This window comes from Folsomia candida, unplaced genomic scaffold (genome assembly GCF_002217175.1).
Source record: "Folsomia candida strain VU population unplaced genomic scaffold, ASM221717v1 Fcan01_Sc007, whole genome shotgun sequence".
Lineage (NCBI taxonomy): Eukaryota > Metazoa > Arthropoda > Collembola > Entomobryomorpha > Isotomidae > Folsomia > Folsomia candida.
This window is the reverse complement of record NW_019091199.1, coordinates 5,973,018-5,997,519: the sequence shown is the minus strand read 5'-3', so window position 1 is coordinate 5,997,519 and position 24,502 is coordinate 5,973,018. Positions and strand designations below refer to the sequence as shown.

At 39.0% G+C, this 24,502-nt stretch overlaps 6 protein-coding genes across 6 annotated transcripts; 4 read left to right on the top strand and 2 right to left on the bottom strand.

Annotated features, from left to right (window-relative positions):
• The first annotated feature begins 757 nt into the window (after window positions 1–757).
• LOC110852696 (venom carboxylesterase-6) lies at window positions 758–7,770 on the top strand. Its single transcript, XM_022100807.2, has 12 exons — window positions 758–1,283; window positions 1,703–1,843; window positions 2,127–2,176; window positions 2,245–2,340; window positions 2,601–2,614; window positions 5,651–5,723; window positions 5,799–5,856; window positions 5,929–5,983; window positions 6,046–6,233; window positions 6,314–6,661; window positions 6,721–7,004; window positions 7,068–7,770. The coding sequence occupies exons 1-12, from the start codon at window positions 843–845 to the stop codon at window positions 7,264–7,266; spliced, it is 1,947 nt and encodes a 648-aa protein (XP_021956499.1). The 5' UTR covers window positions 758–842; the 3' UTR covers window positions 7,267–7,770.
• Window positions 7,654–10,613, bottom strand: LOC110851616 (COP9 signalosome complex subunit 1). The gene is made up of 11 exons (XM_022099470.2): window positions 10,457–10,613; window positions 10,130–10,342; window positions 9,857–10,056; window positions 9,460–9,767; window positions 9,278–9,384; window positions 9,180–9,209; window positions 9,041–9,112; window positions 8,738–8,970; window positions 8,560–8,665; window positions 8,129–8,482; window positions 7,654–8,058 (listed from the first exon to the last, which is right to left on the bottom strand). The coding sequence occupies exons 2-11, from the start codon at window positions 10,313–10,315 to the stop codon at window positions 7,984–7,986; spliced, it is 1,671 nt and encodes a 556-aa protein (XP_021955162.1). The 5' UTR covers window positions 10,316–10,342; window positions 10,457–10,613; the 3' UTR covers window positions 7,654–7,983.
• Window positions 10,614–10,688: 75 nt separating this feature from the next.
• Window positions 10,689–12,062, top strand: LOC110851757 (protein CWC15 homolog). The gene is made up of 3 exons (XM_022099649.2): window positions 10,689–11,071; window positions 11,226–11,322; window positions 11,418–12,062. Exons 1-3 carry the CDS (start codon window positions 10,941–10,943, stop codon window positions 11,898–11,900), a joined length of 711 nt encoding a protein of 236 aa, XP_021955341.1. The 5' UTR covers window positions 10,689–10,940; the 3' UTR covers window positions 11,901–12,062.
• LOC110852695 (intraflagellar transport protein 80 homolog) lies at window positions 11,924–16,367 on the bottom strand. Its single transcript, XM_022100806.2, has 10 exons — window positions 15,743–16,367; window positions 15,429–15,667; window positions 14,560–15,017; window positions 13,960–14,199; window positions 13,757–13,893; window positions 13,186–13,695; window positions 12,936–13,107; window positions 12,756–12,878; window positions 12,540–12,682; window positions 11,924–12,465 (listed from the first exon to the last, which is right to left on the bottom strand). Exons 1-10 carry the CDS (start codon window positions 15,835–15,837, stop codon window positions 12,036–12,038), a joined length of 2,547 nt encoding a protein of 848 aa, XP_021956498.1. The 5' UTR covers window positions 15,838–16,367; the 3' UTR covers window positions 11,924–12,035.
• A 924-nt stretch (window positions 16,368–17,291) lies between these two features.
• Window positions 17,292–20,155, top strand: LOC110852213 (putative inorganic phosphate cotransporter). The gene is made up of 11 exons (XM_022100215.2): window positions 17,292–17,484; window positions 17,544–17,949; window positions 18,032–18,109; window positions 18,207–18,258; window positions 18,325–18,397; window positions 18,503–18,741; window positions 18,816–18,896; window positions 18,973–19,044; window positions 19,130–19,262; window positions 19,350–19,591; window positions 19,665–20,155. Exons 1-11 carry the CDS (start codon window positions 17,436–17,438, stop codon window positions 19,908–19,910), a joined length of 1,671 nt encoding a protein of 556 aa, XP_021955907.1. The 5' UTR covers window positions 17,292–17,435; the 3' UTR covers window positions 19,911–20,155.
• Window positions 20,156–21,298: 1,143 nt separating this feature from the next.
• LOC110851874 (proton-coupled folate transporter) lies at window positions 21,299–24,311 on the top strand. The gene is made up of 7 exons (XM_022099800.2): window positions 21,299–21,646; window positions 21,711–21,984; window positions 22,433–22,883; window positions 23,320–23,421; window positions 23,493–23,630; window positions 23,712–23,952; window positions 24,030–24,311. Exons 1-7 carry the CDS (start codon window positions 21,381–21,383, stop codon window positions 24,142–24,144), a joined length of 1,587 nt encoding a protein of 528 aa, XP_021955492.1. The 5' UTR covers window positions 21,299–21,380; the 3' UTR covers window positions 24,145–24,311.
• The last annotated feature ends 191 nt before the right edge of the window (window positions 24,312–24,502 follow it).

Sequence of the window (24,502 nt, the reverse complement as noted above, 5' to 3'; positions counted from 1 at the left end):
TCCTGCTCTAGGTACTTCTACACCAGAAAAGGCTTAATACTTTTAGCTCCGATTGCAAAAATGCTTAAGTACCTACACCCTTTCATAACCATTTTTATTCCTCATCCATCCACCGCCACACAAAACAACCATTAAACTTCCTGACCAGTCCAACTTTTTAATTATTAATCCAACCTCAACCAGTCACATATAAAACTATTTTTCTAGCCACAACTTTGAATTGCAGACTCAGACGTGGTTGGGTAATACAAAAAATGGAAAAAATTTAAAACTACCCAAAAATTTACTTATTTATAGAACAGCATACACATCTGCAGTGGCCGCGGAAGCCGTATGGGGACATGTGGGGACATTAACATTGTAGGATAGGGGAGGGAGTGGTTTATATAACATGGGGAGATGATGGGGACATCGAATACCCGTGGGGACACTGTCCCCCTGTCCGCTCAAGCTTCCGCGGCCACTGCACATTTATTCATATATAAGTACGCATCTCATGCACATATAAAAATTAAGTAATGTAAATGGTTACATTTCCCACAGCACTGGTTTGGTTACAACTACATTATTAAGTAAGCTCCTACTATTTACTACTACACAGAATATACTTACTTTGTTTAGCTAGGGAGAGGTGTATGCCTGCATGTAGTAGCTCATCGTAGTATTTAATGCGGCATCATCTCATCTCGATCTCGGCGAGCGTATAAATTCGCAACTGCATCTCAAATTTTCCCCATTCGTGTCCTTTGTCTTCCAGGCGGAGGTGGTCGTGGTCGTGATCGTCGTGTTACTGGATCAAGTTCGTTCCGTATAAACTGTGTCACACTTTCACCCTTCTCAAAATGTTTGCCAACTTCGCCGTCACGCTCGTCTGCACGTTGCTGCCTTGCACCCAGGTCGTCGAAGGTCCGACGAGTGCACAAATTGAGGTCGACCTGACCAAGGCGCCACACACATCGATCTACTACCTCCCCATCAATGGTGTCATTTACCCCAAAGTTTATAACGTGTCGCCCAACTATGTCGCCATTCATAGCAGTGATCATCAAGGGGGGGTTATTCAGGGGGGAGAAAGCCGGGGAAGTGGGGAATATCTGCCGCCACCGCTGCTCGCGGATTCGCCACATGTCGAATCTTCCCAGCAGGCGGATGAGTATCCCGTGGTTGGAATTTTGGACGGGTTTTTGAAAGGGTTTACCATGAAGACGATCAATAATCGGAATATTTCCGCGTTCAAAAGCATCCCGTTCGCCCAGCCGCCAGTGGGAGCGTTACGTTTTGAGGTAAGTACTTATCTAAAGTTTGGAATTAAGGTTAAATATTTGTAAAAATATCCCTTCAGAAATTTTGTATGAGAGATTAGGAAATGCAATTCATCACTTTTTCTCAACTGACCCCTTTAAGCTTATCTTAATTGGTTAAAGTTCCATCGTTTGTGGTCATCAGAATATAATTTCCTTGAGATGCACATATACGTATACTGGTCAAAGTTTACTTCCTTCCGTGATAAGAAAAATGTGCAAGATCATTACAATTCCGCGTGTAAATGAGGACCTTACAGGATGAGATGTGCATATTAAATGAGTATGAATTATGCAAATTTTCATGAGACTGTCTTTCTGGGACAAAATTCATTTTAATTTATGACCCCAATACTGAAGCCATACCTCATTTTTTACACACCGTTTTTCTACTTATCCAGCCCCCGGTCAAAAATTCCCCCTGGACCGGAATCCGTGACGCCATGGCCGACAGCCCAACCTGCATTCAGGCCGATTACCTCCTCCAATACAACATTCATGGACAGGAAGACTGCCTCTATTTAAACGTGTACACTCCAAAGGTTAGTAATTTTTAATTACCTAAATTTAATTACCTAAATTACTAAATTCTGCATAAATTGCTGATCAATCTGTTCTTTCATCAAAACAAAGTGTCTGACCCGCATGGCATATGTCAGGTCAGAGTCATTGCTGTCCAGTAATTTTGCCACCTCAGCAGAAATAAATCCAATGAATTAAAGAGTCCAAAAGCCTCAATTGATACAAATTGAGAATATGCATAACTTTCAGCAATAATAATTATAAAATGCAACCCAATTATAATCTGTACCAAAATTTTTGCAGCTTCCATCGACCAAGAGGAGACAAGATGCCCCACTGCCAGTTATGGTTTGGTAAGTAATTAACTACAATTTACCGAAATTACCGATAATTATTGAAGAATGATTTTGCCTTCGTTCAGGATACACGGAGGGGGCTGGTTCTTTTCATCGAGTAGTTTGTATGGTCCAGCTTACCTCTTGGATGAAGACGTTGTCCTTGTGTCGATGAATTACAGGTGAGGTCAAAGGTCAAAAATGAGTGTCATAATAATGTAATGGCTTCCTTGTTCGTTATTTCGCACTGACCACTTTTAAAAGATTGATTTGGTAATATTTTCCTACCGGATTGGTAGTAGTTTGTTTCTCGTTTGTTTCTCGTTCTTCTCCAAAACATTTAAACGGTCCAGGTAGAATCACCTATGTACTCCGGTCAGTAATGATTTAACACCAGTTTTCTAAGAGTATATTATAATTGAGATTTTTTTTGGAATTTCAGATTGGGGTCATTAGGTAAGATAATATTCAATTGAATTTCAAATTACATATACGACTAATCATACTTATGCCACGCTTTGTCCATAAATTTGCATATATTTAAAAGTTATGCTTTTTCCATGAAAATTTGCAAACACTATAGTCAGTCCCACTTTGTAATACAAAGTTTATATGCATAATTGTAACGAGTTAAGAAATTGGTTTAGGTATTTCTACTATACGTAGGTGTTTTATTATTAATTTTCAAAAGGTATGTTCCGCGCTGTTTCTGACCAAAATTTTGATGAAATAACAAACTTCAAATACATTTAGGAGGCTGTGATTTTTTTCAGCTCTGTGGGTTAACATAAACACTAGCAATAAATCGGCAAACTTTACCTCGACGGAAAAAATGCTAGATTTGCAAATTAAATATCGTAGTGTGATTTAATTTTTAATGCTGGATCGGCAATACGTGTCGCAGATTTATGGTTGAATGCTTAAAATTTACGATGAAGACTGCCCAACACAAAACACAAATTCAATTGGGTCAATAATTTTAAATGATGGCGAAACGAGGTCTCGGGCAAAAAGTCGCCAGGACGCTCAAAATCCGTTTCTTCCACAGAAAGGCTCCGGAAACTAGAGGAACAAATAATGAGAGATCCGCGATTGAAACTGTCCTATTTAGCAGATGAGATGGGTGTTTCAAAACCAGCAATTTGTTCCATGTTAACTGAAGACTTAGGTATGAAAATGGTTTCCGCCCGTTGGGTACCAAAATTGCTTTCAGCATCTCAAAAACAGGATCGAGTCGACTTTTGCAATGCCAATTTTAACCTATTAAATGAAGACTTGAACCTGCTCAATATTTTATTAGTTGCATATGGTACTTGGGTTTACTATTATGACCCGGTGACCAAATAATAATTCCCTCAATGGAAGCACGAGGGGTTGCCACCGCCCGTAAATTGAAAAGTGCAAAAATCTGACAAAAAAATGATGATGACCATTTTCAAGGATACCAAAGGTCCCCTCCTTATAAAATTTATTGCTGGAAATACTACAATAAATGGGGCCGTGTATGCAGGAACCCCGAAGGAGCTGCGTCCTCCGGTTGAAAAGAAACGTGGGGTCAAAATAAAGAGTTGGCCTTTTTTTTAGACGACAACGCGTCACCTCATACCTGGCTTTTTGCGAGGGTTAGTGCAGACGAAAATCGCTTTACCTGCACAAACCACACCCCGTGCAGTCCGGACTTGACCCTTAGTGATTATTATTCGTTTCGAAACTTAAAGAAAAACATCAGGGGAAAACGGTTTTCGGATGATAATGAAATCAAGTCGTAAATTTTGGCATATTTTCGAGGTAAATTTTAATGGGTTATTGCTAGTGTTAATGTTAACCTACAGAACTGAAAAAAATCACAGCCTCCTAAATGTATTTGAAGTTTGTTCTTTCATCAAAATTTTGGCGAGAAACAGTGCGGAACATACCTTTTGAAAATTAATAATAAAACACCCACGTATATTCATTCGTGAGAATTCTCCAGCCTCATAAAATCAAAATGTAGCAAATGAAGGTGGCATACAAGTAGCTCGAGATGTAATTATGTCCATGGATTTTTTAATAGGTTCATTATGCACATTTTTTGGACATGGTCAGTTAAACGTGAAGGTGCTTAAAGCTAACTAAACGACATACATACAAAGTAAATAAATTATGTAAGACGTTATGAAATACCTCCAGTTATGCATTTCTTAAAAAAGAACGTGACAAAAAACTGACCAAGCCGTATAGCAAACATTTTGCATGAAACCCTTTGTCAAAACCGTCCCAGTTCTGCATAACAACCCGTTTCTTACATAATATGGAGGCTGTGAGAACAATAATTAAATGAACCAATAATTAAATAATAAGTAACAAGACACCTCGGCAAAAATTAAAAGACGTCATTCGAATGCACAAAGCCGCAAAGTTAGTTCCACAGCTAAAGTCATTGGTAATTTTCCATACACCTGGTACTTATCCAAACAGGGACAAAAATTGGGTCCCACTTTTTACACATTTAATAGCGAACCAGGATGAATGACGAAGGTTCGGTAGCCGGGTTATTATGGTGGTTTTTGCATAAAATCTTATTTTTGCACAGTGACTTTCCTGCCCACTTAAATAATAATGGTCATCATTCTTTCTTGTGATAGTTGCCAATTAAATATTCGTGACCTTCTCTCGCTAAATTTGTGCACTTGTTTCCTACAAGATTGGTTTTTACGACTACATATGTAGGCAGTCAGTCGACATACCAATTATCACGTAATCTCCCTATCTATAAATGGGCTAAGGTTCACAGATGAATAATTGGCTAGGGTCAGTTATGCTTTTTTTGTGATCAAAATAGCCAAATCTCGTGATGAACGAAGTTGGCATCTTGACTTATGAAATTGACAAAAAGCTGGACCGGTTTATGCTTTATAGGCATTTTAACGTTGAAAATGGGAGCCACAGGATCGTTCCTACTTCTGCAAGTCCGTGTAGGTCTGGGAAAAAATGGTTATCTGGACATAATCATGACACGATTAGAGAGGTACCTCAGTCAAGAAGTAGATACATAGTATTCCTGCAATTGATTATGCACAGATTAATTTTGTTGCAAAAGGCTGAGTTTATTGTATGCGGATCTGACATCATCTCTCAAACACATTAAGCCAATCATAATTCATAATTGAATTGAGTGAGTGAGTGATCGGTGAGGTGAGAAAGAGTTTGATGTTACTGGAAAATCCGGTCTGGTGTTTTCTCCCACATGATTATGACTTCATTATCATGAGAAAAACCAACCTACCTTGTTGCACCTTGTCCTTCTTGGCACTTTCCCGTCTAGATTGATGGATGATATTGATAGTGTGGATTTTTGTAAAAATGCATGGCAGGAGGAGACTTTAATTATTTCGAGAAAAGTTCCAAGTCATTAATTACCATGCTGTTTTCATGTTTTTAATACAAATAATTTTATTTATCTTGATGAATTCTTAATATTCTTGTTCATATGTTACCTTACTTATTATGCAGGCTTTTTGTCCACCGGGGATATGACCAGCCCTGGCAATAATGGCCTCAAAGATCAAACCCTGGCTCTAAAATGGTTAATTTTTTCAATATATGAAATCGAAATTATGCAAAATATTAATGCATAAGTAAAATTTCAAATATGTAACAGGGTCCGTGAAAATATTGCCAACTTTGGGGGTGATCCCAACAAAATTACGATTTTTGGGGTGAGAGATTAGTAATGATTTTCATTTTTTTAAGTTAGACAAAATTTCAAGCAAGTACTTTCTTTTTTTTAGGAGAGTGCTGGCGCAGGATCTGTCCACTTTCACATGTTTTCTCCAATGTCTCGAGGTAGGAAAGGAATAAATTATTATTTTACATATGTATATTCAGATGCATGCATAATTTTGCAGGCCTTTTCCACGGTGCCATTTCCCAAAGTGGGTGTGCCACGTGTTTCTGGAGCATTACTGAAAAAGCGGCTGAAAATGCGCAGAAATACTCTGCACTTCTCAACTGCACGGGAAATTCGAAAGAAATCTTGTCATGTTTGAAACAAAAGGACGCTAAAGATTTGGTCTTTATGCAACTCGCATTTTTGGTACGTGCTCCCGTTTTTATTTCATACATTCTCTCTTCAAAAGTGATTATTGAATTCATAGATATTTTCGATATTTACAGGAGTGGACCATGTACCCCGTCGTCATCTTCGGCCCCGTCCTGGAACCCGCCCACGCCGGCTCCTTCCTGTCCGAATTACCAGAGACGATTTACAAGAGGGGTGGGGTTGCCCCCGTCCCCTGGATCACTGGGCTTAACGCGGACGAAGGAGGGATCAATATTGCCGTCCTGTTTATCGGAAATGGAAGTGTGGACCAACTAAATACCGAATGGGACAAGTACGGTTCGATATTCCTCGACTTTAAAAACACCGAAGCCAACAATTCTGCCCGCCTCTCGAATCAAGTTCGAAATCATTATTTGGGAAATTCGAACATTTCTCTGGCAAATCGAGACGAGCTTATCAAGGTATTTAAATACATTATTATTCTTGTTTTGTGACATTATAATTAAAATCGATTCTTCAGATGTTTGGAGACCGATACGTCATTACTTGTGGAATCCGAGGGATGCAACTTCACGCTCGGTACAGCCCTCAACCAGTTTACGCTTATCGACTCGCGTACCGTGGGAAATATAGTATTGTTCAACTCCTCGGACAAAGCCCGCAAGATTATGGCGTTTCCCACTTGGACGATTTGATCTACCTTTTCAACAACACGGTCTACTATCCAAACCTCGCTTTGGAGGATGAAGAGTACGAGGTGTCGAAAATTATGACGAGAATGTGGTCCAATTTTGCAAGAACAGGGTAATTAAATTTGTAACACAATTAATAATCAGATTTCTAATTGGTTCTTATTTTACTTATCAGGCGACCATACTTGACCAGCACTCACAACCAAAACAACAACGAATTGCGAAATACTCTAACTTGGACCCCAGTCCCAAGAAATGCGACGCCCACGTCCCCCATCAATTTTATGGACATTAAGCTACAACCGGAAATGGTCAACGACCCGTTTAATGAGAGGGTTAAGTTTTGGAGGAGTTTGGGTCTTGTAGATGAATAGATGGTACAAATACTAATGTTTTTTTGTGCAAATGGGGTTTGATATAAAATAAGATTATATAAGAGGTATAGATTAAGAAGTATGAAAATTTCTCCAAATTTCGATATAAATATTTAGACATACAAAATTGAGTGAAATATTGATGACTGAAAGATCTCGAGGGTTTTATAAGTTTCTAGTGTTAATTGAGTGAAAGAAATGATAATTATTCATGATTCGTATTGATCCAGATTTAAGACTAAAAATATATTCATGTAAAATTAAGTATCCACGAAAAACTGCTGCTTGGGAAAAGACTGAATAATTATGTAATTTTAAAAGTACACGAACAATGCATGGACCTATTCAGCCAGTTTTTTTGTTAAATAGATGTTAAGTTATTACATGTACTGTTTTCAATACCAATAGCTTTAAACCATTTTAATTCTTATAAATAATTATTATTGTTGTTCCTACACTATTATGATAATTGTTGATTAAATTGAATGAAAATTGAGTTTGAAACATTAAGAAATAAGATGTAAATTAACAGTGTTCTCAAACGACGGATTAAATAATGACATGAATTATCATCACATATCATAACTTCTGTAGTATAAGGTACGTACGGTGTAGTAGTAATAGTATTGGTTTCAAATAATCGATTGGTACGCTATATTTTTGAAGACAATGGATATACGGTACGGTACGTCACAGGCGCGTTGAGAGGGATCGGGGTCAAATGTGGTTGTTGAAATGGTGAGAACGTCCTCCTCGACCGGAAGCCTGTTCTTGGTCCTGTTTTAATGGGTTCTAAAACAATAGAGTGACGATATTTATGTAAAATTGACTGCTAATTACTTAATTATCAGTGCTCACTTACCTTGACTTGAATATGTGCCCGAAGAATTGCCGTTCTCAAAATCCCAAGTTTAGTCTTTCTTTCATATTCACTCCCCAGTTTTAAAACTTTATCGAAGATGGCACACCTTTCGTCGTCATTCCTTTCGAGGAGAGTCTTATTGTGAGAATCGATCCGGGCTTGAATTTGACCCGATAGAATGAGATTCATCAGTTCGTTCTCTAATTGTTGGATTGACGTGTTGAAGCTTTGTGCCATTAGACTCATATCAGCGGAAGCATATGGAGCGAAATATTGGATCAGTCCTCGACTTCGAATTTGAGAGTATAGCGTTCTCACATGTGGAGCTAGGTAAATATCCAACATAAGATTGTCCTGCAGAATGATTAATGTGGTAATTAATTACTAATCGGCAAAAACATAACATAATGATGCTTAATCAAAACTCTTACTCTCATTTCATCCAGCAATTGGAGACATTTTCCATATTTGGAGTCATAAAACGAATGAATTACTTCTCTAATTGGTGGTTCAACTTCCAGGAACAATTTAAATGAGCTAAAAGTAATTAATTTTAACTGTTATTATTAGCTATTGTTAATCATACCACATTTGCTCGTAGGAAAATACCTGCTATATATAATTTCATCCTGCATTTCTTTCCTATTGAAAGTCGCCAAGGCGCAGAGAGCCGTATATACCGCGACATTACTTTGAGATAAAAGTTCGGGGCAGTCAAAATGGTCGAAAGTTATTTGAAGAAAACATCTCGCCGACGTCTTGTACTTTTTCAGAGCAAGATCTGCCAACCCCATGGCGCACCTGAGTTTCGCTGCAACTTGACCCGTTTCCTTTGCATTCGTCTAAATAAATAAATACAAGGTTAACAATTTTATGTATGCGCAACTTCAATTAATATTATAATTTACTCACCGTTGTCTTTGCTGCCCTCTTATCTTCTGAGGGGTCTGGGGTACTTTCAGCTTTCGTCACATAGTTCGAAACCTTAAATAGCAAATTAAATGTTTAAAATCTTGAACAGTTTTGGGGACTGCGGTAAAGTAAGACTTACGTGAGACCAGTTTTGTAAGTAAATCGAAACCTATAATTTAGAAATGTACTTGAAACCAGTCCTTTTCTTAATTAAAGCTCTACGAATTATGTTCACACCTTAATAATATTGAGGCACATGTTAATAACATGTTTCGCTGAAGTACAGTAATCCCTCGATCGTGTAAAAGATTTCAAGGCATTTAACAAATCCCCACATTCTAAATCTGCAAAAAAAAACGAAATTTTATATCTACCCCTTATAAGGATTATATGCCATTGACACTATTGACAGTTCTTACAATATTCTCCCAAGTCATCGTATCCCCGTCGGATACTTTCCTTGATGGAATTTGATTTATGATTCTTCAATTCTGCGTCTAACTTGTCCAACATGAGCATACTCTTCTTGACCGTTGCTTCCATCCACTGAGCGTCCAATGGAGGATAATCTGTCGAACTGGGTGGAGCAGCAACAATAGCAGCAGCAGCGGCACCACCCTCTCCACCAGCTTCGTTTTCGCTGGCGTTATTGTTTACCCCCGGTGCGGCCACGGCTCCATTTCCAGCGTCAGCGTCACCAACTACGACAGCGGCATTATTATTGTTCCTATCAAATCAAAATAATCAATCCCTTATAATTTGCAAAATAACTGGAAGCTCCATAAGATTCTACACAATATTATTTATTGTAAATACCCAGTTGACGACGCCACGGTATTTGTCCCTCTTATCTTCTTATGGAGATGTTGATACATGTCGACACTGTAGGTTTGTTTGACATGAACAATCGCCATTTTTAAAGCATCCGTTTTCAAAGAAGGGCAATGATCAGCAATGTGGATGAGTCGGAATAACTTGGCAATTCCAGTGTAACTTGCAGCGTAGCTTTCCAAATCCTGCACAATTAAATTAACATTACTGCCTTAATTTATAATTCACATTTTAGTTAGAAATACTTTGATGCCATACCAAGGATGGATTTTCTACGGAAAAATTGGCATCTTCTGGTGGTTCCTCCTCCCCTCCGAGAAGAAATTGCGCCCCACCTCCACCCGGAGGGGGAGGTTGGATCATTTCGTTTTCGTTGTTTTCGTTCATGTCCTCCACGAGCATGATGTCGTTGGCGTCAACTTGCATCGGTTCTGGGATGTCCATCTTGGTTATAGCTTAAAGAACTAATTGCTGAAATTCAAACGATGTCAAAGTTATTTAATAATTCAAATCACACTTTTAAATTTAACCAGTAATCGAATCGTTAATAACTTTTAAATCATGAATTAACCAAGTTGAACTTACCTTCAAAAGACGTTATTTGATCTCCAGTAAATCCTCTGTTCGATGATGATGATAAGGCCAAACTTCACTTGTGCAAAATCACTAATCAACTTTGCATAATACTTTGTTCGATAAACAAATGAAAAGTTAAAATGAACCTAAAATTTCCCGACACGCAAATCACTAAAGACGGATCGTGAGGTTTAAAATTGCCGCTAGTCTTTGTACCACGTGATTCGCGCAACCCTAAACTTACACAATTGAATTGCTATTCGTCGTGAAAGCTTGCTCTTGCTTCTTCTAATATTTTTGATTTTGGAAACTTAAAACGTTATTTCTGAAATTTTGAATTTCAATAATATATTGTTTTTGCAGTTTGGAACGGTGATTAGTGAAAGTAGAACCGACTGTGACACCGAAGTTTTATACAGATTTACATTTTGTTGTCCGTTAGTTAAAACTTGATTTTTGTCGTTTTGGTCAAAAAGTTTGAAACTTTTTGAAAATGACGACAGCAGCTCGTCCCACATTCGAACCCGCGAGAGGTGGGAGTGGCAAGGGGGAGAAGGACTTGAGCGCCTTGTCCAGACAATACTCGTCCAGGGATTTGCCAGGACAAACAAAACTTAAATATCGGTAAGTTGAATTAAAGATAAGAATCTAGCTAGTAATTTTAGCAGACCTGACCTGACCTAACCTTTTCTAGATTCCAACTAACAGTTTATGTACAATTAAGTATCGCATTTATGGTTTTTACTAATGACTCATAATATATGATTAACTTAATTAGAGAACCAGGCCAGGGAACCTCGGATGAATTTAAGAACAAGGACTACCGACGAGACTTGGAAGAGAAAGAAAGACAAATTCGCAAGGAGAAGGATAAGGTATTGTGCACACAAATTAAGCAAATTTTAATACAAAATAAGAACTGTCATTTCAAGCAACTCACCACTTAACATAAACGCTTTTGATATTTCAGGACATCAGAAATCGACCTCCACCACCACCAGAAGAACCCCGAGTCGCCATACAACCCCCACCTGCCAAAAAAGCTCGCTCTGATCACACAAATCTTGACGCGGATGATCCCGTTGACGATTCTGAGGCTTCCGATGAAGACGACTCCTCCGACGATGAGGACGACACTGCCGCCCTAATGGCAGAATTGCAGCGAATCAAAAAGGAACGTGCTGCAGAACAATTGAAGAAAGAGGCTGAAAAACGCGCAGAGGAAGAAAGAATCCGTGCCGAGAACATTCTGAGTGGAAACCCGCTCCTCAATGTGACCTCTGCATCCTCCGCCGTGGCGAAAAGTGATATGAAAGTGAAGCGAAGATGGGATGAAGACGTCGTTTTCAAAAATTGTGCTCGTGTGGACGATGCCGATAAAAATAAAGGTTTTATTAACGATTGTCTGAGGTCCGATTTTCACCGCAAATTCATGCAAAAGTACATAAAGTAGAAATACTTTCAATTACGCTATTGTATAATATGTTACTTTAACCAAAATTCTAGAATATTTGGAATACTTTTTACTTTTAAACTTTGATAGAATATGATAAACCTTGTTCTTTTTGTTCAATTAGTAATTCACTTATTAATAAAAGTCCTGTTCCAATTCCAACTCTTTAAACTTTCCTTTGAGTTGTAATTCCATTTCGAGATCTTCATCTGCTGGATCTGGGCTTAAACTTCTTGGTTCTACTGGATGAGGTTTAGACTTAGGTCGCAACCCTGCATCGCCACCGCCAATGTTAGATGAATGTATTATTGATGCTTTGCTCGTTGATGCGACCGGATTTGAGGGGTCCTCTTCCATTTGTGGTGCTTGGCGTTGCTCAGTACCGGCCGATTTCTTTTTCTTATTCTGTGTCGACCTCTTACTCTTTCCAGCGGAGGGGTGTTTTTTCGCCATGTCGATGTAAAGTTGATTACTCTCTTTTGCATTGATTTCTTCTAAATATTCTTTCCGTGCGCTGAGGACAAGGTTTAGAAGGAGGTTGTGCTTTGTAGATAGTTCGATTGCTCTGAATAAAAATAATTTGTACAAATAGTTAATTAGGGTGGCTTTTAAATATGTAACTAATTTAATATTCTTAACCTGTCCCATTTACAACAGTTAACATTCAACTCGATCGCATTTTCAATTCGGCCAGAATGCATTAAAATGTTTTCTGCTTCTTGCACATTTCCGGAGAGGATAGCGAGCAGGGCGTTTCGTGTTGGTTCATCTGCACCGTTTTCCTGAAGTTTAAAAACGTAAAAAATACACCACAATATTTTATAAGCAGTTTTATAAACCTATCAAATTGATTACCTTGATATCCTGCACGAACATGACCTTATCGTAAAGTTGTAGTTCCGAGTAACATATTTCGGCCAGGGAGAGATCTTGCTTCCACGAGGCCAACCCAGCCATCACACCCCACACGAGTTTACTCTGAGCAGAAAATTACTAATTAAGATTTATTAATTATATGACCAATTATAATCTCACATTAACATATCGACATATCCGCCTTGCTTCAGGAAACTTTCCCAGCATTGCGTGCTGATGTAGGTGAGCCATGAAGGGGGACGCTGTCCCCACGATGAGGACGCCGTCCGGTTTACGGATGGAGACACGATTCGATTCATAAGTCAGGATTTCTGGTTGGCGACCAAGATCTCTGATTCATTGAGAAAATTAATACTTTTTTAACTATCCACTTAATTAATCAGTTTCCAATTAAATCGGTACCACTCACGCCAAGTCACGATCCTCCCACGTATAATCCAACAGTGCTCCGTCGACGTATAGAATTTGTGGAAAATAGTAAATTCTTAGTCGTCCATCCCGTATCACGGCGAGCATCGGTGCTTGATTATGCCACGTGAGGGACGACACCATCGTCGTTAATCGTTGAGGTTCTACGGGGGCACCAAATTTGCGAATGACCACCGTAATCAGGTCCAGATTATTGTCGAGGATGGCGAGCTGTCTCTCTGTCGAACCGGGATAGTTGTCTCTCGCCAAAGCGATTTGTTTCAGGTCAGATTTCATCTTTAGTTCGGGCAACGGTTTCCCGGAAGAAGTGTCAAAGAGACGAACCACTTTGGGGTCCGAGTGGTCAATGAAAGCGACCACGTCGGTGGAAGTCGTCACATTTTCTCGATTCATCATCTCCCCTCGCATTCCACCCCACTTCACGGTCCCGATCTGTTTCCCATCGTAATTCCAAATCGTGACGGATAATCCCCCACAGAGGACAAAGTGGCTGAGATGAAACAATAATCATCAAGATATTATAGACTATGAATATGAAAGTATTTAGTTACTTGGGTGCCTGAAGGATGAGACTAATTGAATTATTCTCCCTCAACTCGGTGACCATTGGAGTGTTTACGTTATTCACGTTATAAATATAGAGCTGAGAAATCGTGACGCAGACAAGATAACCGTAATCCATCGACATCTTGAGAGAAATAATTATAATTCGTATTATAACTAATTTTCATTTTCATTAACTTAAAATCCTTACTTTGATCACTCGGTCCCGAAATTCCAGCCTGTCCTGCGTATTTCCTGAAAATTCAGTCACCACCACGGTCCTTCTCGCCTTGAGGACGGCCTCATACGTCCCCCACGACACCGCACGCTCAATCACACTCGCCAAGAAGACATGACCAGATGATGTCGCACAGCCAAATTGTGTACTATCTGCACCCCAATGCATGCTGTAAATGGACCCGGTTTTGAGTTTCTCGAGGCAGTGGGACCACTGATTAAAATAAAATTAGTTTTAGTAATTTACGCAGGACGAGATGATTCATTGCCAAAATAAAATAGTCAAAGTCAGCACATTTTTAATCATTTTTCGGCTCTGGAAATTTATTTAAAAATTCTGGATGACAGTAGATAAAATCGTTGCCAATTTTAAAAATTGGCAATTTAATTTTAATGAAAAAACGTCACTGTCATTCTATTGACCAACTTATTACCAAAATTGAGAGTCCACAATTTTAAAATAAATTCTCAGAGCCGTGAACATGATTTAAAATGTATTGATTTTGCTGATTTTGGTGATGAATGATCATTGATCAAAGTCAGATTGACATAAAGTGCACAATAAGCTACTGACCCCATATCTATCACAAACTCTCAAAATGTTGAAACTTCCCACTGAGAAAAGATCCCCACCGGGAGCCCACGCTACCGAAGTGATGGGATGATTATGCAGTCCACTGGAAAAAAGTGAGCGTCCCATCGAGTCCCAAACCTTGTAACGACAGTCCTCACCCCCAGACACGATCAGTTTCGACGTAGGGGACCAACTCAGACAAAGGATTACGCCTTCGTGACCCTTCCACTGCACCGTTTTTGTGTTTGGAACGGTGGGTTTGATGACTAGAGAGGGACCAATGGCGTAAATCACGGCGAGGTTATCGGGTGCCCAAGCGGCGGCGTAAATAGGTTCAGGAGCTTGTGCCAGCGTTGAGCGCAACATTCCTGACCTCGACCAAATTCGCAGGCAACCGTCTTCCCCAGAAGTTAAAAGTTCTGAACCGTCCCAGTTCCACTGACCACACAGCACGGCGCCTGCAAATCGATGTATAATTTTTTAAACTAGTTTTTTAAAGGCTTGCAAAATATTAATTTCACTAACAATGGACGACACCTAACTCCCAGCATATGCTCTCTGATTTAAGAAAATTAGTGTAAATCGAGCACTAATTTAATTAAGATGAAATTTGCGAAACACGTGATCTATAAATGCTAAGGTTTGGCAGAGATATTTGCATCCAAATAGGAGAAACGTTTTCTAAAGTTGACAAATTTTATACTTTCCACTGTGCGTTTTCTCCTCTTTGGATGCAAACATCTCTGCCAAACCTGACCATTGGGAGATTGTGTCTTTTGCACATGTCGTAATGTTTATAGGGTGTTTATAATTTAGGAACTTTATAACTTATAATCAAGGGTGACCTTGATTATAAGTAGCTGTGTAACCTTTGTGTGCCTGTACACTCTTCTCGGCACGACCACCCCTCCCCAAAAGATGAAAGTGACCATCAGCCGCCGTAACAAGGAGAAGTTCTGTCCCTTTCCTAACGTTTCCGCCAACTCCACCGACCAGACCGTTTTTCGGAGGCCACTGCATCCCTGTGGGGAATAATTCGGAAGAAACATCCGTTACTTTGGTCGTCTCGTTCTTGGCCAGGTTCCATTGGAGGAGTTGGTGATCGTCGCTGGCAGAACGGTAATTAATTATAATTAAAATATAGTTGTTTAATGGTTTCAAATAAATGCTGGACTTTTCTTACCCTAAGGAAAATATAGTGTCCGCAGTACTCCAAGCAACTCCTGTCGCAACGTCGGAATGTTTCGGTTTGTTGTCCAAGGTCAACTTTAGCTTCATTTTTTTCAGGAAATCCACATGAAAGTGAAAGAGTTTAATTGTACAAGTAATTTAAAACATGTCAATAATAAGTTGAGTGAGTTAGTCAGTCAATGTGTCTTGCTTTGCTATTTGTTGTGCTGACGGGTTGCATGGAGACATCATACACGGCAAAATACCCGGATCGGGTTTTTTGTCTTCCTGTCAATTTCATGGACTCAACCCAAATCCATGAATTTCACTGAATTCACACTTTCATCCAGTTAATTTATTATACACTTTCATTTTCCTAGACATCCTTCACGGCAAAGACAACTTTTATGAAAATGACCCCAATTCCAGTGATAAAATTTGATCATGGGTCATTCCAGTACCGCAAAATGCTAAATATTTGGTATTTGCATACATATGAAAACAGTTTGACCATGTAAATATCGTTAATAATGTCAGAAATACCACAACAAGCTAATTTAATAGTCTAGACATGGAAATAAGTTACACCTCGACGATGTCTTGGTGGTACTTGGTAGTAAATATGTACATACTGAATGATCTCTGCATAACCAATTAATTACTTAATTAATTATCATTACATTTTTACATCTCGATCAAATTCAGTCATACCCTAACAAGCCAGCAATTTAACGCTTAATTAAACGACCAGACCACGGACAAAGGCGTCCATTCATCTCATCATTCTTCAAACTCATACAAAATTCTGCGCTATCCAGCTAAATCCTGATTAAAAGGAAGGCCGTTCTGCACGTTCCCCCAAGATGACCATTAAATATAAGAACTTATCTTAACAAATTGGTTCACAATGTTTGTACCACTGCAATGAATGCATTGCAGCTTTACTATGTGTGCTTATCTTCTGTTATGTGTTTTGATTTATGATTAATTCCGATTTGAACAAGTTCATTAAACTTATTATGTTGGGTATCCTCTTATCAAAATCGTCATAAGACGCCACTAATCTTAACAGGAAGATGTCGTAACTCTTAATTAATTGCTAAAAAAATGAATATTGCGCATTATTTTGAAACCGTGACCAAAGTCCGGATTTCTTCATTAATTATTACTTAACATTTATTTCGTGGGATGGGATTTCTCACTTGATTGATTGCTTAAAGTGACTTTTTCTGGTGGGTCAATGTCGTCCTCGTTCATCGATTTAATATTATGCTAAGGTCAACCCAATACAAAATGATGACGATCATGTTCATGAAGACTTATCATGGTCGATCTGTGTTAAGTATGGATTTAGATTGTGGGATGATGGTGTGTGATGCAAATCACGATACCCGAACGAAATATGTGCTCGTGTGCCTACCATTTTTGCACAAAATAATTATGACCTAACTCTTACAGAAACTCATGAATGAGGATAACTTTACTTGCAATAAAGTTAAAAGAGGCCAAGTGCATTGAATCCTGCTGGACTTTCTGCTGCTACTGTGCGTGGTGCCAGGCATGATGCCAATCTTGACTTTAATTGCAGTCCTAATCTTATTTAAAACGGATGTGGCTTGGTAGACATTTGAGCAGTCAATAATTCGCGAGTGAAAGTGCAATATCTCTGCAGCAGATTAGCAGGTTCAGTTCAACTCACACATAAAATGATTCCACAAGACTCGATAAAGCCGTCGTCGCTAAATAAACCTGAGGGTAAGCTATTTATTTGCAAATTTTTTATGCTTATCATATAATTCTTATCATCTTTTTAGGATGGGGAATTCGACATTTGGTCGTTTTCCTCGGCTTTTGGGGTTTCGCCATGTCCTACGCGATGCGATTTAATCTCAGCATTGCAATCGTAGCAATGGTGAAGCGTAATTCGTCCAACATTCCGATTCCTGTGCTTCCACCACTAAATAATTCCCTACATCACGACGACCTCCTCCTATCTTCTTCTCACTACACGTACAACAACAAGTCATTCTCGGCAGAAAAAGCGTGCCCAATTCCGGTCCATACTTCCGGACTTTTCGGACTTAACTCCAACCCGGCAGCGGGTGGATCATCCGATGAAGGTGAATTTGAGTGGGACGAAGTCCAACAAGGTATCATCCTGGGCAGCTTCTTCTGGGGGTATATGTGTACACAACTTCCAGGGGGAATAATTGCACAAAAGTATGTATGCAAATATTTAATTGGCCATAATAATATAGGATAATTGGGAATGATATGAATAACTTGAGAATTTTTTGCCCAGATATGGAGGCAAATGGCCTCTTGGGCTGGGTCTCTTGATCACTGCGGTTTTCGCTTTATTGACCCCAATCATGGCCAGGTAAAGTAAATTCTGAAAAATCTACATAAATTACAAACATTTCAGTGGAAATTTTTGTATTTAATTGAATTTTTATAATTTTTCCTCATTATTAAAGAGCACATATTGGACTCCTCATTGCTGCCAGAGTCATCCAAGGCTTTGGAGAGGTAATCATCATATTTAAGCATTAAATGTGACCAACATTAGTCATAAATTTTTGTGTCGTTTGACAGGGTCTAACCACACCTGCCATGCACAGTCTTCTCAGTAAATGGGTTCCCCCCGCTGAACGGGGAACTCTTGCAAGTAATTTAATTTAATTTAATTTTTTGCAATTTCCGACAAAAAAAATATCAAAAATATCATTTTAGTTTCATTATTAAATTCATTCCGAAACGTATATTTGCACAGGTATCACGTACTCTGGCTGTTCTTTTGGGACTGCAGGAATTATGATTGCGAGCGGATATCTAATCCAAGAAAATATATTTGGGGGGTGGCCTTCCGTCTTCATTTGTTCAGGAGCTCTCACCCTGGCGTGGTTCGTGCTCTGGGTCGTATTCGTCTTCGACTCCCCGGAAGAACATCCACGAGTTGGGAGCGATGAACTGTACTATATTCAGAGGTCGATTGGAGATCAAGTGTCAAAGGTACAAAATTCATCCATAACACAATTTCATACCTAAATCGACGCGTATAAATACAAATTTCATAATTAATTCAGGTCAAACCACCCACGCCGTGGAAAAAAATGGCTACTTCACTTCCACTCTGGGTTATCATTGTGGCTCATACGGGACACACGGTAATAAAATTATACAGTAAAATTATAATCTGTGTGCAATACATAAGTAACCAATTAAATCTTAACCTTTTCTCAGTGGGGACTTTACACACTGCTCACCGAACTGCCAACTTATATGAAGACCATTCTCAACTTTGACATTAAACAGGTACATACATATTTACATAAATTTGCATATCAAAATTTCTTAAGATGTCCATAAATTTTTAACCCAAACTTTCTAAACCCTGCAGAACAGTTGGATGTCTGCCATGCCGTACGCTCTGATGTGCGTGACCAGCTTCATAATTCCACCCATGGCCGACGTCTTCATTAAAAGGAAATGGTTGGCGACGGTCAACGTCAGGAAGGCGTGTCAAGTCATCTGTGAGTTAAATTTGCATCACGATAATTTTTAACCCAGTCCCATTTTCACACAAAAAAATTAATTGTCATTCATTTCCTTTTCTCCAGCCCACATCGGTGGTGCCCTCGCCCTCATCGGAGCATCTTACTCAGGATGCAACACCACCATGACCGTGATCCTCCTCACCATAGCGGGTGGCGCAAATGGGGCCGCGTTCGGCGGCTTTGGCGTTAACCACATCGACATTGCGTCAAACCATGCCGGCATTTTGATGGGTGTGACGAACACGGTGGCAAACATTTCAGGATTTTTGGGTCCTTACGTCGCCGGAGTGTTGATCAATGGAAATGTAAATAACTGTCGAAATTATTACTTAATTAGAGTTTAAAACTTATTACGAATTGTCCCACTTTTTAAAAAAGGCCACGTTGGAAAGGTGGCAGATCGTGTTTTACATCGCGGCCGCAGTCTACTTTGTGGACACGTTGGTATTTCTCTTGTTCGCGTCGGCGGATGAGCAGCCCTGGAACAGGGCGTGTCCCACACTGCCTCCCGTCCACAACTCGACCGCAAACTTGCTGGAGTCGGATTATGATGACGTCGTTTTAGGCAGGGAAGCGGAACAAGCGAAGAATTATAGTTCAGATGATGACATTATTTCAGTTTAGTTAGAGAGTATTGTTATTTATTATAAGTTAATTTTTGTAAGTATTTATTATAGCTAATAAGTTATTACGTAATTAGAGTTAATATTTAGTAGCATAGTTTTTTGTACGTATTTAAGTAAAATGGTAGGAATAAATTGACACAGTTTTGCAGAAAAATCTAATTCATTTTACTATTTACGATAGCTAAATACGATTCTCTTTAAATAGTTTATACATAAAAGACATAAAATATTTTCAGTTTTTGACAGGAGGGTGACTTTGGTATTTATCTTAATCATACATATTTAACCCATAATATGCGTTCATACATATCATTTCTCTCGTATAAATAAAATATATGAGATTTTCTCAATATCACGAAGTAAAATAACCTTCAACTTAAACTGACAGGTTCACGCAGTAATTTTCATAGTGTGCTCAACTGGCCGTGCTTTTTGACCAGTTCACACAGTTAGTTTGAGTCTCCTTATCTAATTATTAATATGAAAGTGATTAAGCAACTAAATACACATTCATACATAATATTTTCTAACTATTTGTCACACTTTAATTAAATTATGGTATTAAGTGCATAATTAAATATTTTGGCCATAATCCAAGTAGATCATCATACTTAATTATTAAAAATGTACTCTAATTATTTAAACCTTGTTCCCCTCCCGTCGTTCAGATTGACATTTGACGCCCAATAGTATTCCCTTCCTGGTACACATTTTATGCATGTGCAAATGTCTCAATTACGTAATTTCATGCTTTAACATGGCCAACACCGTTTTCATCACTACTTCCTAATTCCAGAGTGGAATTTGGAATTTAATGGGGATGAAATTATGTCACTCCGTCTGGAATTTTCCACCCCGAAAATATTTACCGTGTCGTCTCAACGTTATCGAAGCCGTGGGAATCGTGGGATACAAAAAATCTAGGATAATAGTTCAGCCTAAAACGGGAGTTGAGTCATTAAATAGCGGCATCAGAAAACAAAGGTGGAATATTTGTTATGTATTTATCAATTAAGTAGCCAAAATAATGTCGTAACCTCAATTCAGCTCCAGTCCAGTCCAGTCCAGCCTCTCCTAATAAAAATTATTATGACATGGACGAGATTTATGTGGAAACAAGTCGCACCTATTTATAACGTATGCATTACATTAATAGATCCCCATACAGTCTCCTCATCAGTGGCCGCGGAAGCTTGAGGGGACATAGGGACAATGTCCCCACGGTTGTTCGATGTCCGCATCATCTCCCCATTTGATATAAACCCGTCCCTCCCCCATCCTACAATGTTAATGTCCCCACGGCTTCCGCGGCCACTGCTCGTCATACATACATACATACAGCATTTCAATGCTTTTATCTGCATATGCATGTTCATACATATCTCACTCCTCCGTCACTGTCAATGTCAATCACAGTGTCGAGCAGTAATAAGACGTTTCACGACAGAGCAAGGTGTCGATAAACATCATGTTCTCGCCACCTGCTGAGAAAGATAAGGCGGCCGACCAAATGGTCTCATCTCCCCCACCGGAAGTCGAACAGCAACACAGGGTGAAAGCAAAGGTACGAGAATGGGTAGGAGTCCTGAGTTCCGTGTCCGTCGAGCCTGCAGCCTTGTGCATGATGGCGTCAAACCTTATGACGTACCTCCTCTTTCAAAACTTGTTCATCGAAAATATCTGCCGAGTTGGGCGCAACCATTCGGAAGAAGTTTGTCGAGAGATTGTGAGCGTGTAAGTGATTTTTTAAGAAGAAAGAATTTCGAAATTTTATAAATTATTTTGTAAATATTTTCAGGAATCCTGCCTATGCCGAAGAGGAGCAAGAAATTCAGAAAATATTCGCCTACCATAAAAGTTATCGGGTCCTTTTGGACTTTACTTTGCCCATAATTTTTGTCTTGTTCGTGGGTCCGTGGAGTGATTATTATGGGAGAAAGATTCCTCTGTTGGTCACGTCGACGGGGACAGCATTGTATGCGATGGTCTCACTCTACTGTTCATTCCATGTCGGGACGATGGACCCACTTTGGGTCAACCTTATCACTGCTATTCCTCGCTGTCTGACCGGGGTGGGTGGGTATACAATTTAGCAAAAAAAAAGTTTTAAAATTTTTCGAAAGCGGTGTAATGCATAGTATTGCCGAAGAGTTTTTAAATGAGTTGAAGGGACGTTACAACTAGTCACCAACTTGTGCAAAATTGAATTTTAAAGTAATTTTGGACTCTCAAATAAATTCGGGATGAAATAGTACAAATTTCATAAAAATACAATTAACTTTTTGATTTTGAGTCGGAACTGTTAATGAGCGTATGAGCTGGCCTAAAAATTATCAATTTGCATTTTAGTTATTTATTTACTACCTATTTCATCCCAAATTTATCTGAGTGTACAAAATGCTTAAAAATTCTATTTTGCACAAGTTGGTGACTAGTTATACAGATAATAAGGCTAACTCATCTTCAACTCATTCACAACTATCAGAACTCATCGGCAAAACTAATTTTTGGTTATCTCAGGGCGAGGTCGCATTCGGAATGGCAGCCTACAGTTACATTAGCGACAAAACTGATCACAAATATCGCACCGTGAGGACGGGAATGTTGAATGCGGGTTATCAACTCGGGGTACCCCTCGGTTTCTCCCTGGTTGGTCTGGCTGCCCGATCGGGATTATCTTATTCGACAAGCTTCTCCATTTCTGTCGTCTTTTCTCTCTCGGCCGTCGTGATTGTGGCGCTGACGGTGAAAAACGAGACGAAATTTGACAGAATGAGGAATTCGGGGAGTGGCATCGTCTCAAAAAAGAGAGAGTCGGGTGAAAGTAATCCGACTTGTTGGAGCATTATCGACCCTCGGAATAATATTATTTCAGTGATTGCACTACCCTTTAAACGGAGGGAGGGAAATGCACGGATGAATATTTTACTCTTACTTCTGGCCTTTATCTTCTCAGCGGCACCAATTCATGGTACATCAAAAATAGAGAGAATTTCACAATGGAGATTAGCGTATCCGTTATTATTATTATTAGCGTACCCAGCGTATGCTCTCCGATTTTGGTCAAACTAGTGTCAATCTATCGCAAATTTAATTGGTGTAAAATTTGATTTGTAAACGACATGATCTTCCAATGCGCAGGTTTGGCAGAGATATTTGTATCTGAAGAGGAGAAAGTCGGCAAATTTTACACTTTCCTGCACATTTTCTCCTCTTCGGATGCAAATATCTCTGCCAAACCTGCGCATTTACAGATAATGTCCTTTGTAATTTCATATTAATTAAATTTGTGACTGCATTGACACTAGTTTGACCAAACTTGGAACGCATACGCTGGGAGACCTCCTTGTGAGTGGTAAAAGGCAAAATATAGAAATTGTAACTTGAATTTTGAAATATTTATCTAGGAGAATTCCAGGTTTTCTATCTCTTCGTAAGGGAGCGACTCGGCTGGGACGTGGTTGCATTTGGGTCATTCTCCAGCTTCAATTGGTTCATTGGAGTTTCCGGTTGGTACATCCAAACTGAACTAATACAATGAATACTAAAGTACCTTTCGGAAATTCTCATCAATTTTTAGGTGTTGCCCTGTCCATGGGTATTCTGTCGAAATGGATGCAACTTCGCGATCCTATCGTAGGCTTTATTTCCGGAATGAGCCAAATGGGTGGCTGTCTAATCTACGTTCTGGCGACAAATGCTGCAATGATGTATTTGGGCAAGTAGTAAATACTAATTATTTCAAGTATACGTCCATGCGTGCAAGTACTTTTTCTAACTTTCTTCTTCTCCAATCCAGCTTCCACGGTGGACTTAATGAACGGAACGATGGTCGTAATTGCACGTTCGATGCTGTCAAAACTTGTCCATCGGGACGAGATTGGCAAACTATTTTCACTAATTGCCGTCCTTGAGTCGTTCATCCCACTCGGAATAATTCCCGTCTATGCGACCGTGTATGGCTTAACGGTCCAAACTTTCTCTGGCTCGGTCATCATCTTGTCTGCAATTCTGACCATCCCACCACAAATTATTTACATGTTAGAATACACGCTATTTATTGTATTGATTCATTTTTCATAGTTTGAAAATTTATATGTAATGATTTTTATTTCAGGTGGTTTATCTGTAACAAGAAGGGACACGAACAGGAGGCAATTGGACAAGAGGGGAACAATAGACTTGGCCACAAAGTTTCAAAAAATGGGAAATTTGGGGAAAGTGGAGCTTAATATTTATCCAAATGGTAATATAATTACTTTGCTTTAAATGCTTTCCATATTAAATCCATGTACCTACCATAACACATAAGTAAATAAATACTCGGGGAAGTTTTGAACGCGCAGTTAAAAAATGCAATAAGTTTTAACAATAAATAATGCTTAATGTTAAGGATTAATCATAGACTTGTACAAATACTTAATTAATGGGAGTAATGGATGCTTGATACTCAGAAACTGTTCATAAATTTCATAAATTACAGACTCTGATAAAATTACAGAAAATGGACACAACAATTTTTCACATAATGTCTATTATAGTTGATCTAATCGTAAGGCTTGATTTTAAATACGTTATTATCTGGAAAAT